This window comes from Microchirus variegatus (assembly GCF_963457635.1).
Source record: "Microchirus variegatus genome assembly, chromosome: 6".
In the NCBI taxonomy this organism is placed as follows: domain Eukaryota; kingdom Metazoa; phylum Chordata; class Actinopteri; order Pleuronectiformes; family Soleidae; genus Microchirus; species Microchirus variegatus.
This window is the reverse complement of record NC_139807.1, coordinates 17,381,414-17,394,299: the sequence shown is the minus strand read 5'-3', so window position 1 is coordinate 17,394,299 and position 12,886 is coordinate 17,381,414. Positions and strand designations below refer to the sequence as shown.

General features: G+C 40.7%; 2 protein-coding genes across 2 annotated transcripts in view; both read right to left on the bottom strand.

Moving 5' to 3' along the window:
* Positions 1 to 8,536, bottom strand: part of LOC310928285 (uncharacterized protein) — a 47,285-nt gene extending 38,749 nt beyond the window's left edge. Inside the window, exon 1 of the mRNA XM_083890807.1 lies at positions 8,401 to 8,536. Within this exon, the coding sequence (XP_083746933.1) occupies positions 8,401 to 8,465 (65 nt within the window). The 5' untranslated portion in view covers positions 8,466 to 8,536. The remainder of the gene's footprint in view (positions 1 to 8,400) is intronic.
* A 1,418-nt stretch (positions 8,537 to 9,954) lies between these two features.
* dcps (decapping enzyme, scavenger) lies at positions 9,955 to 12,550 on the bottom strand. The gene is made up of 6 exons (XM_083891503.1): positions 12,364 to 12,550; positions 11,656 to 11,806; positions 11,422 to 11,570; positions 11,215 to 11,328; positions 10,635 to 10,745; positions 9,955 to 10,544 (listed from the first exon to the last, which is right to left on the bottom strand). Exons 1-6 carry the CDS (start codon positions 12,433 to 12,435, stop codon positions 10,278 to 10,280), a joined length of 864 nt encoding a protein of 287 aa, XP_083747629.1. The 5' UTR covers positions 12,436 to 12,550; the 3' UTR covers positions 9,955 to 10,277.
* Positions 12,551 to 12,886: the final 336 nt, after the last annotated feature.

Sequence of the window (12,886 nt, the reverse complement as noted above, 5' to 3'; positions counted from 1 at the left end):
CCGGTGACCTCCCTGCTGTGAGGCAACAACACTAGCCACTGTGTCCCGGTTACTTCTCGTAAATAGTCTTCCACGTCTCAAACGGCGTCTGAATTGAATCCTGTTACAAAAACACCACAGCGCCGAGGCAGCTGCATAAAAATGGACCCGAAAAAACACATCCTGATCACATTAATCATCAGAACGTTCACTGAGGAGTGGTGGCTATGGAATGAATTTCCTAACTCCTACATGCCCAGACTGAGTGTAGACTGCGATTCAGTTTGCGTTTCCAACATGTTGAAATTGAGCTACAAGTCACTGAGGTGTGTGTGCGTGTGTGCGCGTGTGCGTAAACAAAGGCTTCTTCTTAGGATTCTGCATCGACTTGCCTAACTTCCCTAACATTAACAATAACAGTTAGTGATTAAGGGTTTTTTCACTTTTCTGCCTCATTAGGACCAAGTGTTGGTCTCCATGAGGATTGCTGGTCCTGACGGAGCCTGTTTTCATGCCCGAAAAAGTCCCAAAGAGGTCACACATACACACACACACACACGGATCCCGACAATTGTTGTTTGCCAATAAACCATCAAGGAGGACCCACTCAGACTGAACAAGTTGTATTGACAAAGGATTTCCACCATCTAGATATATGTGTAATCAGTGTTTCCACCAATACAATGATTTGATTGAGATTAATACCAGGAACCTGGGATTTCCCACCATGAATCTCTTTCCGTTTTCACTTCAGAACAAAGTCAGACACTCACTCACTCACATTCAATGAATCTGAGAGTTCGCTTTCACTTTGTTTGACAGAGCAGGTTTCATTTGTTTGAATAACGACAAGCTTTATACACAATAGAGATTTTTTTATATATTTTTTTTAAGAAATTAGGAGAAAAATTCTATGTAGTGAAATTAAAATGTCCCATATTATGCAAATTCAACTTTTTAATCATTTTAATATTAATATATTTGGGACTCTGGAGGCCCTACCAGTCGCCAAAGTGTGAAAAAACATGACTCACTGACTTTTTGTGGTCCTCCTCAGTCTCAGTACAGGAGATAAAACACACAAAGTTGACTTCCATGCTCATTGGGACGTCACTAGACGCTAAATTCCTGGAATTGTTGTCTCGCGGAGCTCCGCATTGTCCGTAAAACACGCAAGAGGGTTTATCCGAAAACCGCAAGTCCGCGAAAAATTCTATTCTTGGCTCCACAGTGCAGCACAGAGTTCTACATAAACTTCCAGTCTCAGAGTATTTATCTGTCCAGTGGATACACCGAGCGTTCTGAACAGGGTTGTATACAGATATACTCAACAAAAATATAAACGCACAAACTTGAAATGGTGAACAAAAATAGAATGTCATGACATTTGCTCAGATTCTTGATGCATTTGTTTATGGAATGGTTTGTTTTGCTCAAACCCAGTAGTCCAGTGTCACTTGGCCACTCCTATTGACTACAATCTCAGATTGAGTATTTTAACTCACCAGAGTCATGGAGCATGGCAGAGTGGTGGTCAATATGCGTGACCGGTACACAGACACTCCTTATGGTCTGGTCAATAAAAGGGCACACCAAAATGTGGACTTTTGTCACTTGTCAAAATGCCACAGATATCATAATGGAGCGTGCCATTGGCATGCTGAGCGTTACAGCTGTGGCAACACAACTGAACGTGCATCATTCCACGATCGTCAACCTTGTGATGTCCATGCGCCACCGGTGTACTGCTCTGCGTGAGGCTAATGGTGGACACACACGTTATTGAAGTTTGTGAACTTGGATCATCCACCCCCATTGTGTTCTTCCTGCCATTACTCCAGGACTTTTATTTTGAAATTGATCCTAATGCTCACAAATTAAAGCCACTTTATTGATAAAGTTGTAGTGTTATTTTTGGATAGTTACTCTGTTTTGTCACATAACAATAACTCCAAGTTTTTCTTTGTGCGTTTATATTTTTGTATCTTTTTTGAGTGTATAACATGGGACCTTTAAAAATCTTAGAAATCGAGTCTGGTTCTTTTCACACGAAACCGCTGCAGGACAAACCGTGACGAGATTGGTGCGAGTCAACAGCGCATTTGTCCACAGAAAACAACAACAACAAGATCAATTGTGCTAAAAGAGCTGCATGAAGCTGGAGGAAACTGCCAAGTTTGTGTAATGGTTATCTGCTGATAACGAGGCGGCAGCCTTCAGCTGAGATACCACCAAGCACACTGATCGGTTACCTAAAGGGCGGAGCTAAACACACAGAATTGTCAATTCAGGGTGGCAATTTTAACGGCGTGGCAAAAAACTGTTTTCTTAATGTGCCGTTTCAAGGCCGTTTGACTAACGTCAGTGCAGAGACGTGTTTACTCTGTCACATTCGTCTTCATTTAGTTTATTTTTGTGCGCTGCAATGTGTCGCAATGATACGATACGTCACACTGTTTACATAACAGTCGCAGCTATAGCCATTAGGCCTTTACATCCTGCTGTGGAAACTCAAGCCAGGTTCGACTTAAATGGATTTAATCCACTGTTGATATAATATTTTTAACAATGTGGGTGGAGTGTGTGTCTCTCTCTCTCCATTTGGACGTCAATCCCAGCACACCCTATCCTGGGATGTGACTTTTCTTCTTCCAATGAACACGGCCCCAAGTCTTTTGTGTATCTATTATCTATAATTGTGTATAAGCAAGTGTTCAGTGTATTTACTGTCCTATATGCATGTATGATTCATACAGTTCTCTGTTTATAGAGCCAAGAGGAATGTCGGTCACTTTTCCTCAGAAGAGAAAAAAAAGGGGGGGGGGGATGTTGGTATTTCCTGAAACAACGGCTCCAAGTGTGGACCCACCGAGAGAGAGAGAGTGTGAGAGTGACAGTCTGCAGACAGAGAACACACAGCAAACCAGTGAGTTTCTGTCCAAACTTAACACTGAGCTGTGGTCCCTTTAGCTTCACCTAAAATAGCATCTGAAGTTGTCCAACGTCCATCAATTTAACATCAAAAGTACTGCTGTTTCAAACCTTCTTTGCAAAACAATTCAGATTATTTTGTAAACCGTGGATTTTCTGTGTTTTTCACAGCATTAAGTATAAGAAAGGGTGTTGTCATTACACCATCTAAGTAATCAAACCCTTATGGAAACAAGACGACGACAAATGTTTTGGAAAAAAGTGTTCCTCGGTGGGTTTTGTTGTTCGCCGACACAAACAGCTTCCACCGAGCTGAAAATGCCATTTACATTTCTGAAGTTGTGGTCGGCCAAGGAGGCCCCAGCTTTTCTTCCCCTCTCCTCCTCTTTCTATACTCCTTCCATCCCCTTCCTCATCTCCACTCCTCCTCCTCCTCCTCTCCCTCGGCCCCGGGCTCGGGTTCCTCTCGCTCACCCCTGCAGAGAAACGCCTTTTTCCCTCTCCTCTGTTTTGAGGTTTCTCGCTGCTATTCTCTCCATTACAACATGCACGGGCTGATCCAGATATCTCAGTGTCTGTGTATAGAGGAGAAGAGGAGGAGGAGGAAGGGAGTCACTCTGGAGCTCTGAATTCCACCTCACATCTGGAAACCATCGTCTCCCTCTCTTTTTGCCAATCTCTCGCCCCCTTTCTCTCTTGCTCTATGTTGTAATGTAAATAACCCTGTAATCATGCTCCTGCCCTAAGCCTGGATGCAGTGTGTGTGTGTGTGTGTGTGTGTGTGTGTGTGTGTGTGTGTGTGTGTGTGTGTGTGTGTGTGTGTGTGTGTGTGTGTGTGTGTGTGCATGTTTGTATACACGCGCACGCTCTCTCCCAAGAAGTTGAAAAAAACGTCTCATCTTTCGCTCCATCTCAGGTTGGTTTATGAGGCGATAAAAACAAAACAGCTTTCTTATTCACCTTTGCACTGTGTGTGTTTGTGTGTGTGTGTGTGTGTGTGTGTGTGTGTGTGTGTGTGTGTGTGTGTGTGTGTGTGTGTGTGTGTGTACGCGCACATGTTAGTGAGTGAGTGTTAAAGCAACAGGAGGCACACGAGCCGCTCATTCAAAGAGTCCAACGATGATTCAAAGAGTCCCAGTCACCTGTGACTGAGGCTTTTATGGAGCAGTGGCACACGACAAACGATGCGTTTCATTGCGTGCCTTTCCGACGTCGTCGCCTTGATTTTGATTGATTTCATGGATATTTTTCACGTACCGTGAATTCTCCTTTATACGTACGAGTGCGTGGTACATGTTGTTGAGTTGTTGAAGGTCTACGTTGATAGACTGAAAACCCGTTTTTTCCACATCTGACTTTACGAAATAACCTCAACCTGCAGGAATAAACCATAGCTGCTCATAACCTGACACACACATTTTTTTAACCAAACAATGGACATTAAAAATTAGGGATGGCACGATACCACTTTTACATGTCCGATACTGATTATCACAAACTCAAGTATCTACCAATACACATAAAAGTAATATTTAAAGGTGCCATATGAAAGAATGTGGCCAAAAACGGTTACTACATTCAAATTCAAAATACCAAGGTCTTTTAGGTTTCAATTTCTGACGTAACTGGCAAACCGTGTTTGCTCGGCAGCTGAGACTCTACTGACTGCAATGATTGGTAGACGGTGGTAGGTGGCGCCACATGCCAAAATATGATTTCAAAACATAAACATGGTTTGCAGTCTGCAACATATTTTTTTTAATGTAAATATTTTTGTCTGTGTTTGTGAGTTCAGTTTGTTATATGAACATTATTCCTGAGTCTCTGTTACATATTAGGAGGATTTCATGGCCAGTTGCTTTAGATTTATTACATAATGCACCTTTAAACTACACTGAACAAAAAAATAAACACACTTTATACACACTTTTGTTTTTGCTCCCATTTTTCACGAGCTGAACTCAAAGATCTAAAACATTTTCTATATTCACAAAATAACATTTTCTCTCAAAAGATGCTGATTGGACAGCATGAATAGTCATATCGGTTCATGTAGTGATGGGACAATATACAACATTTTCACTCATCAGGATTAAAACCGCTTATAATAATTTAATCATGACCTAATTTGTATTATCGATTTAATAGCGAATGAAGAAAAACGCCAATATTCCATGTGAAAATCCTCACCAGCATACAGTGCTTGTCTTCTATTTCTAAATGTGCCACTATGGGGAGCTTTCCTCATGACTTATTATTCATTCATTCATTCATCATCTATAATCTTATTCAATTATTTTTCACTTCCTAGCTGCGATGTTGCTCTTCACCTTAAGTGCAGACAGAAGGTTGCACCTGTTTAAAAGATTATCTAAAACACGTGTCAAACACATAATTTTATTTGGCCCGCGACTGATTGATTGGTCTTAAAAATCTGTGTTAAAAGAGGTCTATGCTGCTTTAAGGCGTGCGTTGACCATAAACTACATTTCCCACAATGCATGGCGATTGCGTTACCCACAAAGTGAAGGCATCCCGCCACTAGATCACAGTGTATCATTGTATATGCATCATGCGACGAGTGAAATTTAATAAAAAATAAATACAGAAAGTTATTTAGCAAAATGTTACGGAGTAGTTACCTTTGTTTTACTTTAACTATTATATTTGGTTATATTTAGTTACCTTTATTCTGTATGACAGTTACATCTGGCCCTTTGAGGGTAACCATTATGCTGATGTGGCCCTCAGTGAAAATGAGTTTGACACCACTGCTCTAAAAACACATTCTCAGTCATTGCAGGTTAATCTCATGATAATAGTGATGTAAAAATAGAATCATCCCTATTAATCTAAAAGATTATATCTCATCACAAGAAACTAAAGGTATACAGCAGTTAAGGTGACAAAAACCTGACACGAAAACTATTTAAAAGCTGGATTAAAAAGCTGTGTCGCTCCATCAGGGGCCAAACTGAAATAAAGAAACGCCTACACACGTTTCTGCCCAAAGTAAATGAGTCATCCAAACATTTCCACTTTTAGAGAGAATTGTCAAATAGACTTGGTGTGAAAAATGGAGATTATGTGAATCCGTTATTTTGGTCGCACTAATAACAGTGTAACACACTGGACCGAACTAAACTTTACGACACCAGACAAACACAGAATTTCCCCACAATGCAAACAACAACATGCTTGTCTTTCCAATGAATGTGATGGTCCTTTAAACAAAGAATAACATAGTTGTCATATGATTAATCTGACGTAGTCACATGATGATGGCAAAAGATCCCCTGAGACCGCACAGGACGCAAAAAGAGACAGAAAAGAACAAACGTACACGAGCAGCAGCAGCAGCAGCAGAGGGCTGAGATCAAAAAAGAGAGACATGTCTGAGTGTCTAATTATGTGACAGCGAATGGTTGTGATGGGATTTCCTCACAGAGAAGAACAGCAAACAGGATGTCTCAGTAAAACCTCTGACCGTTTGCTCACTGACCCAGTGACAGAGGAGATGATCGGCCCTCTAATCAGCACGGCTGCCACATCTGACAGGTCACACACACACTTATCAAGCTTCTCAGTCAGATTACCAGCCACTGATGCCCTTAAACGCGTCTGATAATACTTCCATGAGAATTTATCAGCATTGTGGACATTTTGTTTTGGTCTGTTGACATTTGCAGCACACACACACACGCACACACACACACACACACACACACACACGCACACGCACACAGGCACACACACACACACACATCAGTAGACGGGGATCTACACATAATCCCACAGTCATGTCGTCACAAGGATCACAACAGCGGATCAATAGTCTTTGATCCCCCACACACTGACAAACAACACGACGCATACTCTGAAGACGGTGTCTGTGCTCAGGATTATAGTGGTTCTCACACTCACACACACACACACACACACACACACACACACACACACACACACACACACACACACACACACACACACACACACACACACACACACACACACACACACACACACACACACACACACACACACAATATAGAAGTTTAATCTGAACCTTCCTTGACCTGCGTCTGCCTCCAACACTCTCCATCACACACACACACATGCAGCTTTTTGTTAGGACAGTGCATTGACTTTCCTTTGGACAGCCTCACCAAAATATTCCTAACTTTTACCCTAATCTTTCACTGTTGACGCCATTCATTAACTTAAAAATATAAAATACCCCCCCAAAAAAGCATAAAATGGGAACTGTGGCACATGCAGAAAGTGCCCAGGTTTGAATGTGACTCAGAAATCCAACTGAAGATAGACATGCAGTCACTATCTTCAGTACTATTTCTTAACATGATAACATGATTGTGTAAACATGCTCCTGAAGGTCCTGAAGTGACATCTAACAAGATTGCACACACACACACACACACACACTCTTGTTGTGCTCTCTTCATGAGGACAACCCTAATACATAATGTAACCCCAAGTCCCTTAAATCATCACAACTAAATGTCTAACCCTAAACTAGATTTTACCCCTAAAACCAGGTCTTAATCCATTTAAAATGTAAGTTCTCACTTTGCCAGAATGTCCTTGGTTCTTATGATTTATCATTTAAACTTAGATACACACACACACACACACACACATAAGTTTGCTCAGCTATTCCTCTTAGAACACTGTACTGACATTTCCATTCCAGTGGACAGTCTAAACAAAGTGTTATCCATTACCTTAACCCTAACTAGTTATTGCCTAACCCTAATCCTTATCTTACCACACTTCAAATATGAGCCTTAAACTTCACCAGTTCCTCTGAAATGAGGTTCTGCAGGTACACTGACTGAACGGCTGACTGTACAGGGCAGAAACGGTTAAAAGTTAAGTTCTTAGTCTTAAGTCAATAAACACGAGAAGAGATGAGAACAGTTTGCATAAAACCCTTAAAGGCCATTTTAAAAGTTTCCAGAAAATCCTATGGAAATAACTTGTGAAAGTAGAGTTTTCTGTGATGACGATGATGACGATGATGACGATGATGATGATGATGATGAGTGACACCCAGGTCCGCTACTTTCTCAGTGTTTCAAACTCACATATAAACCAGGAGCACACACACACACACACACACACACACACACACACACACACACACACACACACACACACACACACACACACACACACACACACACACACACACACACACACACACACACACACACACACACACACACACACAAAGTGTAGAGTAAACAAATGACAAAACACACTAACTTTTCCTCCCTCCGCTGCTTCAAACGACGCACAAAGCGAACGAAGCGCTGCCTCGTCCAGCACATGTATCGATCAGCAAGCAAGCAAACAAACAAACAAACAAACAAACAAACAAACATCATCACCAACCACACAGCAGTCATTGATCTTTGTGCTGCAGCCCAGAGGCGACACTCAGTGCAGTAAAGTGGAGCAGATACTCACTGTGTGTGCTCAATCTCAAACGGCCTCAGAGTGAAGTCATCCCTCAAAGACTGGAACCAAGACATAAGCTCGCTCTCTCTTCTTCTTCTTCTTCTTCTTCTTCTTCTTCTTCTTCTTCTGCTGCTGCTGCTGTTGGTCACAGTCTGAGTCCAAACTAGTGATTGGATTATTTGCTTCGGCGTCCGCTGCTCTGAGCTGATGCGTTCAGGGCCGGCTCGGATTAAGCTCGACTGTAATTGTAGCTGGCGTCGTAGCCAATAAAACAAGAGATTTTAGCTTTTTATTATTTAAATCAAATTCATTCAAATTTAAACTGTGTCAATTGATATAAATGTGTACAGTGTACAAACTTATGCAGAACAACAATATTTAATATGAAGTATATGGAGTGAAAGTACTATGAAATTAAATACTCAATAATTAACTTGAACGAAACCGAAATCACAGTTTGAAACAACGCAATTAGCGAACCATAGAGCCTTTGCCAATCAAAAAATAATAATAATAATGTTATAATAATTTAATATCTCAAAGTTTTCATTCTTGCACTGGAGTATAGTAATTATTGTATTTATTTATTATTTTAGTTCATAATATTTTAAGTCGACAACGCAAGGTATAGTGAAGCTAGACCTTAAAATCATAGTATGGGTACAAAAAACAACGAAAAACTTAATATACTAAATACGATATATCACATAATTAATGTCATTAGACTTTTTTCCATTTTTTAAAATAAACAAAAACAAACTTAATACCTATGTTTACAGTGATGCGTTTGAAATGTAGACATGGAAGGAAATAATAAAATAAAAAATAATAAAAACATGTCATTTATGAATTAAATACTGTTACATTACCTGCAGTACATCATAAAAAGCTTAACTCTCTCCTCATCAGTCTTCGTTCAGTAGATTATAAAATAGTTCTTCTCATTTCTCCTGCTTACAGTGACGCATGATGAGCAGCTTTACCATTTTATCCCCTCAAAGTTTTGGGTTTCACGAATTTAATTTCCATTTTTACGAGTGGTACATGAATGCACCACAAACAGAAAGCAGAGCACCACCTAAATGACTACAGATTAGAGAGTAAAGATCGAGTCCCTTCATATAAACCGGAAATAAACAAATAAACAAACAAACTGGAAATATAAAACTGAACAAAATAAAAGTTAAAAAAATAAAAAATGTGGAAAAATTCTGGCGAGTGCTGTTTAAGTTTTAATGCGTTTATATTTGGAACTTTTGAGCATCAACCGTGCCATCTAGTGTTCGGTGTCAGGTAATACATGCTCACACAAAGTAAGAAATTTTGCTCTTTATTCAATGACCAATATTCAGGAACCATATAAAAACACATCAAACATTTGACAAAAAGGATCTTTTGTCGTGAATTAATCAAGAATCATATAAAATGCTCATTAGTCAAGACTAAAACATACAAATGATTGTAGAAACATGATAATACATTGACTAATGTTCGAAATAAGACTAGCATTTAAAAAAATGTCAATGTGAATGGACTTGAATGTACATATTTACATTACAAATAGCTGTTCCTGCTTTCCAGTAACAACAGTGCCAGCCTTCGTCCTAATAATGGCTTGAATTTGTCAAGTGAATTAAGAAAAAAGAAACTTGTGCTGTACTGTTTCTATTCCCTGATTCTGTTCTTTTTAAAAAGGGATTGAATTCAGTATACAGACATGTTAATAATCATTATTTATGGTCATTTTCGCTGCAAACTTTCTAAGGAAGTACAGGTCTGTGAGACCCAACAGATCAGCGATGCAGCCCTCACATACTGATCCTATCCAGTGTGATCTTGGGTGGGATTTTTTACTGAAGGGGGAATAATTGCCTGTGCACAGTTCTTTACACTCTTCCCGCCTCTTTGAAGGCGCTGAGCAATTTGTCGTCCCCTCTCAGGGGGAAGTGTATTGTCCGTTTTTTGTAGTAGTCGGGGTCAGACTGGAGGTTCTGAATGACGTCTGAGAGGAGGTGGGCTCGGTCCACGCCACAGCCCGGAGCATCATAGGCCAGATTGGTGAAGTGTATGTGGAGGTGGTAGTAGGATGGCTGGTAGTGCAGGTAAACTCTCAACTTATTGGCTGGAAGTTTGTATCGCTCCAAGATGGCCATCTGAGTCACAACAAAATAGGTATTATTAATCGTTTTTGTTTCGTTTCAGATCCTTCCACTGACAAACACAGCCGGCAACTGTAACTTCACCTGTCCTTTTTGGAGGATGTTCTCCAGCAGGGGTATATGTTCTGCTGTCAGGTCTCTCAGACTCCTGATGTTCATCCGATGTACGATGGCAATCAGGTACAAATCATCCACCTGCAACAGGTAGGCATCAGTATGGTGCAGTTTGCAGTTTTTCCTCTCACTCACTCATGTGGGGTACACCCTGGACAGATCGCCAGTCCATCACAGGGCCACATAGAGACAATTCAAACAACCATTCACTCTCACTCTACTACAGTCAATTTGGTGTCCAATTTGCCTAAATGTTTCCCCAAATGTGAATGTTTTTGGACTGTGGGAGGAAACCGGAGAGAAAACCCACAAACGGAGAGAACATGCAAACTCCATGCAGAAAGGTCTTTGTTCTGACTGGGTCATGGACCCAGGTCTTCTTGCTGCAAGGGAGATGTCCCTTATTGCCTCATGGCATTTTATTATGTTTTCTTACAAAAAACAGGCAGCAGTAACAGTAAAAGCTGGTCAGCCTCTGTGTAGATATTTTCCTGTACAGTTAAAAGAGTTTTGGTTGTTTGTAACTGTGGTCAACACTGTGGCCTCTCACCTGTTTTTGGTCCCATTTGAAATCAGGGAGGAGCATAAAGCCAGTGTCTGGATCCGGATCTTCATAAACTAACCTCTCAACCTCGGCCTTCTTCTCGAGGACGTTGTAAACCCACTGAAGAGGAAAACGGCAGCAAGCACAGTCAGTGTTCTATTTTGAAAACAGAGTTGGACATTGTATGAAAGGATGTGATTTCAGGAAACCGACCTGTAAACTGAAGGTGTCCTGCTTCTCAATGAAAGGCAGAGTGATGGACTCATAGTCTGTCTTTGTCTCCTCCACCAGAAAACACTCCTGACGCCTGTATTTGTTCAAGTGCTTCTCTGTGGCTGGACACACTATTGTGGTCTTAATCTCTGCAAACATACACAGAGGATTTTTTTTACCGACACTACAGTCATACAAAGTGAGAGGTAAGGTTTATTTTATTTGCTAACATACCATTGAGGTGAGGAGGAGCCTGTAGGTGATACGAGCTGTAGATGTCATTTTTCATCTCCAGCTTCAGCGTAGAACTACTGAAGAACTCAGCCAGGTCGTCCTCTCTGAAGGGGGTCTTCTCCATAATGACCACTGCATCCTGATCAGCTAACTGCAGAGGACAGGACATGTTTATCACTTTTGCATCTGCCTCTGACTAGAATAAGGAGAGTTGATGGTCAGAGTTAAGGCTGTGGATGTTAGAAAAGTTCTTCTGGATGAAAAAGGAAGAAATCAGACACAACAGGCACAGATTCAAGATAGTCAATTCTTTCTTCAAACCCATACAAGATGGACTCTGCCAAGTAGCTATTGTATGATCCATACATGTAAAATAGGTAAGACCGAGATAATATATGAGACTTTTAAAACAAATTCAAGACAACATCTCCCTAACAAGAGTTGAGCAAACAGAAAACAGATTAAAAAAACAACGGTCCTTCTGTAAACGTATCAGTTTACGCTTAATAACGCTTCATAAAACAATACAACAAAGATGGAACCTGCAGAAGAAAGGAGCTTCGTGTACAAAGGTCTACATGAATAAATCTAGGGGAAAAAACATGCCCCACACGACTTGTCCTCGCTCATAACAGCTGAAATATTCTCAGACTTAGTGAAATGCTTTTAAAGGCAAAGTTAAAACACAGCTATGAGCAGAACACTGACCGTTCCGTGGATGAAGATTCTTTTCTCCCGGGTATAATCACTCAGAACGCTGCATGTTTTAAACGCAGACATAATCTTCTGACATTCAGGTTCACCTTCTTCTCCATTGTCACTTATTACTTTGATTTTCTTGACTTTGAGAGATAATTCACCGGCGTCTTCACTCTCTAACTCACGCTTAACCTTATCCGCCATTTTCTGTTTTTTCTTCTTCTTCTTCGTCTTCTTTGGTTAGGCAGACTGGCGTATTGCTGCCCCTACTGTTCGTTAAAATAAAAGTATCAAATCCCTTTGTATATTCCTGTTTTGTGAAGATATTCCATCAGTTTGATTGTCTTTGTCAAAGAATCCAGATTTAAGAGTGTGCGCATACTGAAAACAGTTTCCCAATCTGCTCCAAGTTTACTGAAGAGAACCCGTCTTTGACTGGAGTGTAGTTTGCCTCTGGTTTTTCGTTTTCTTCTTCGTCTGTATATTTCCGGTACACTAAATTCGGTATAGGCGGACTGCTCCTCCTCAGGCT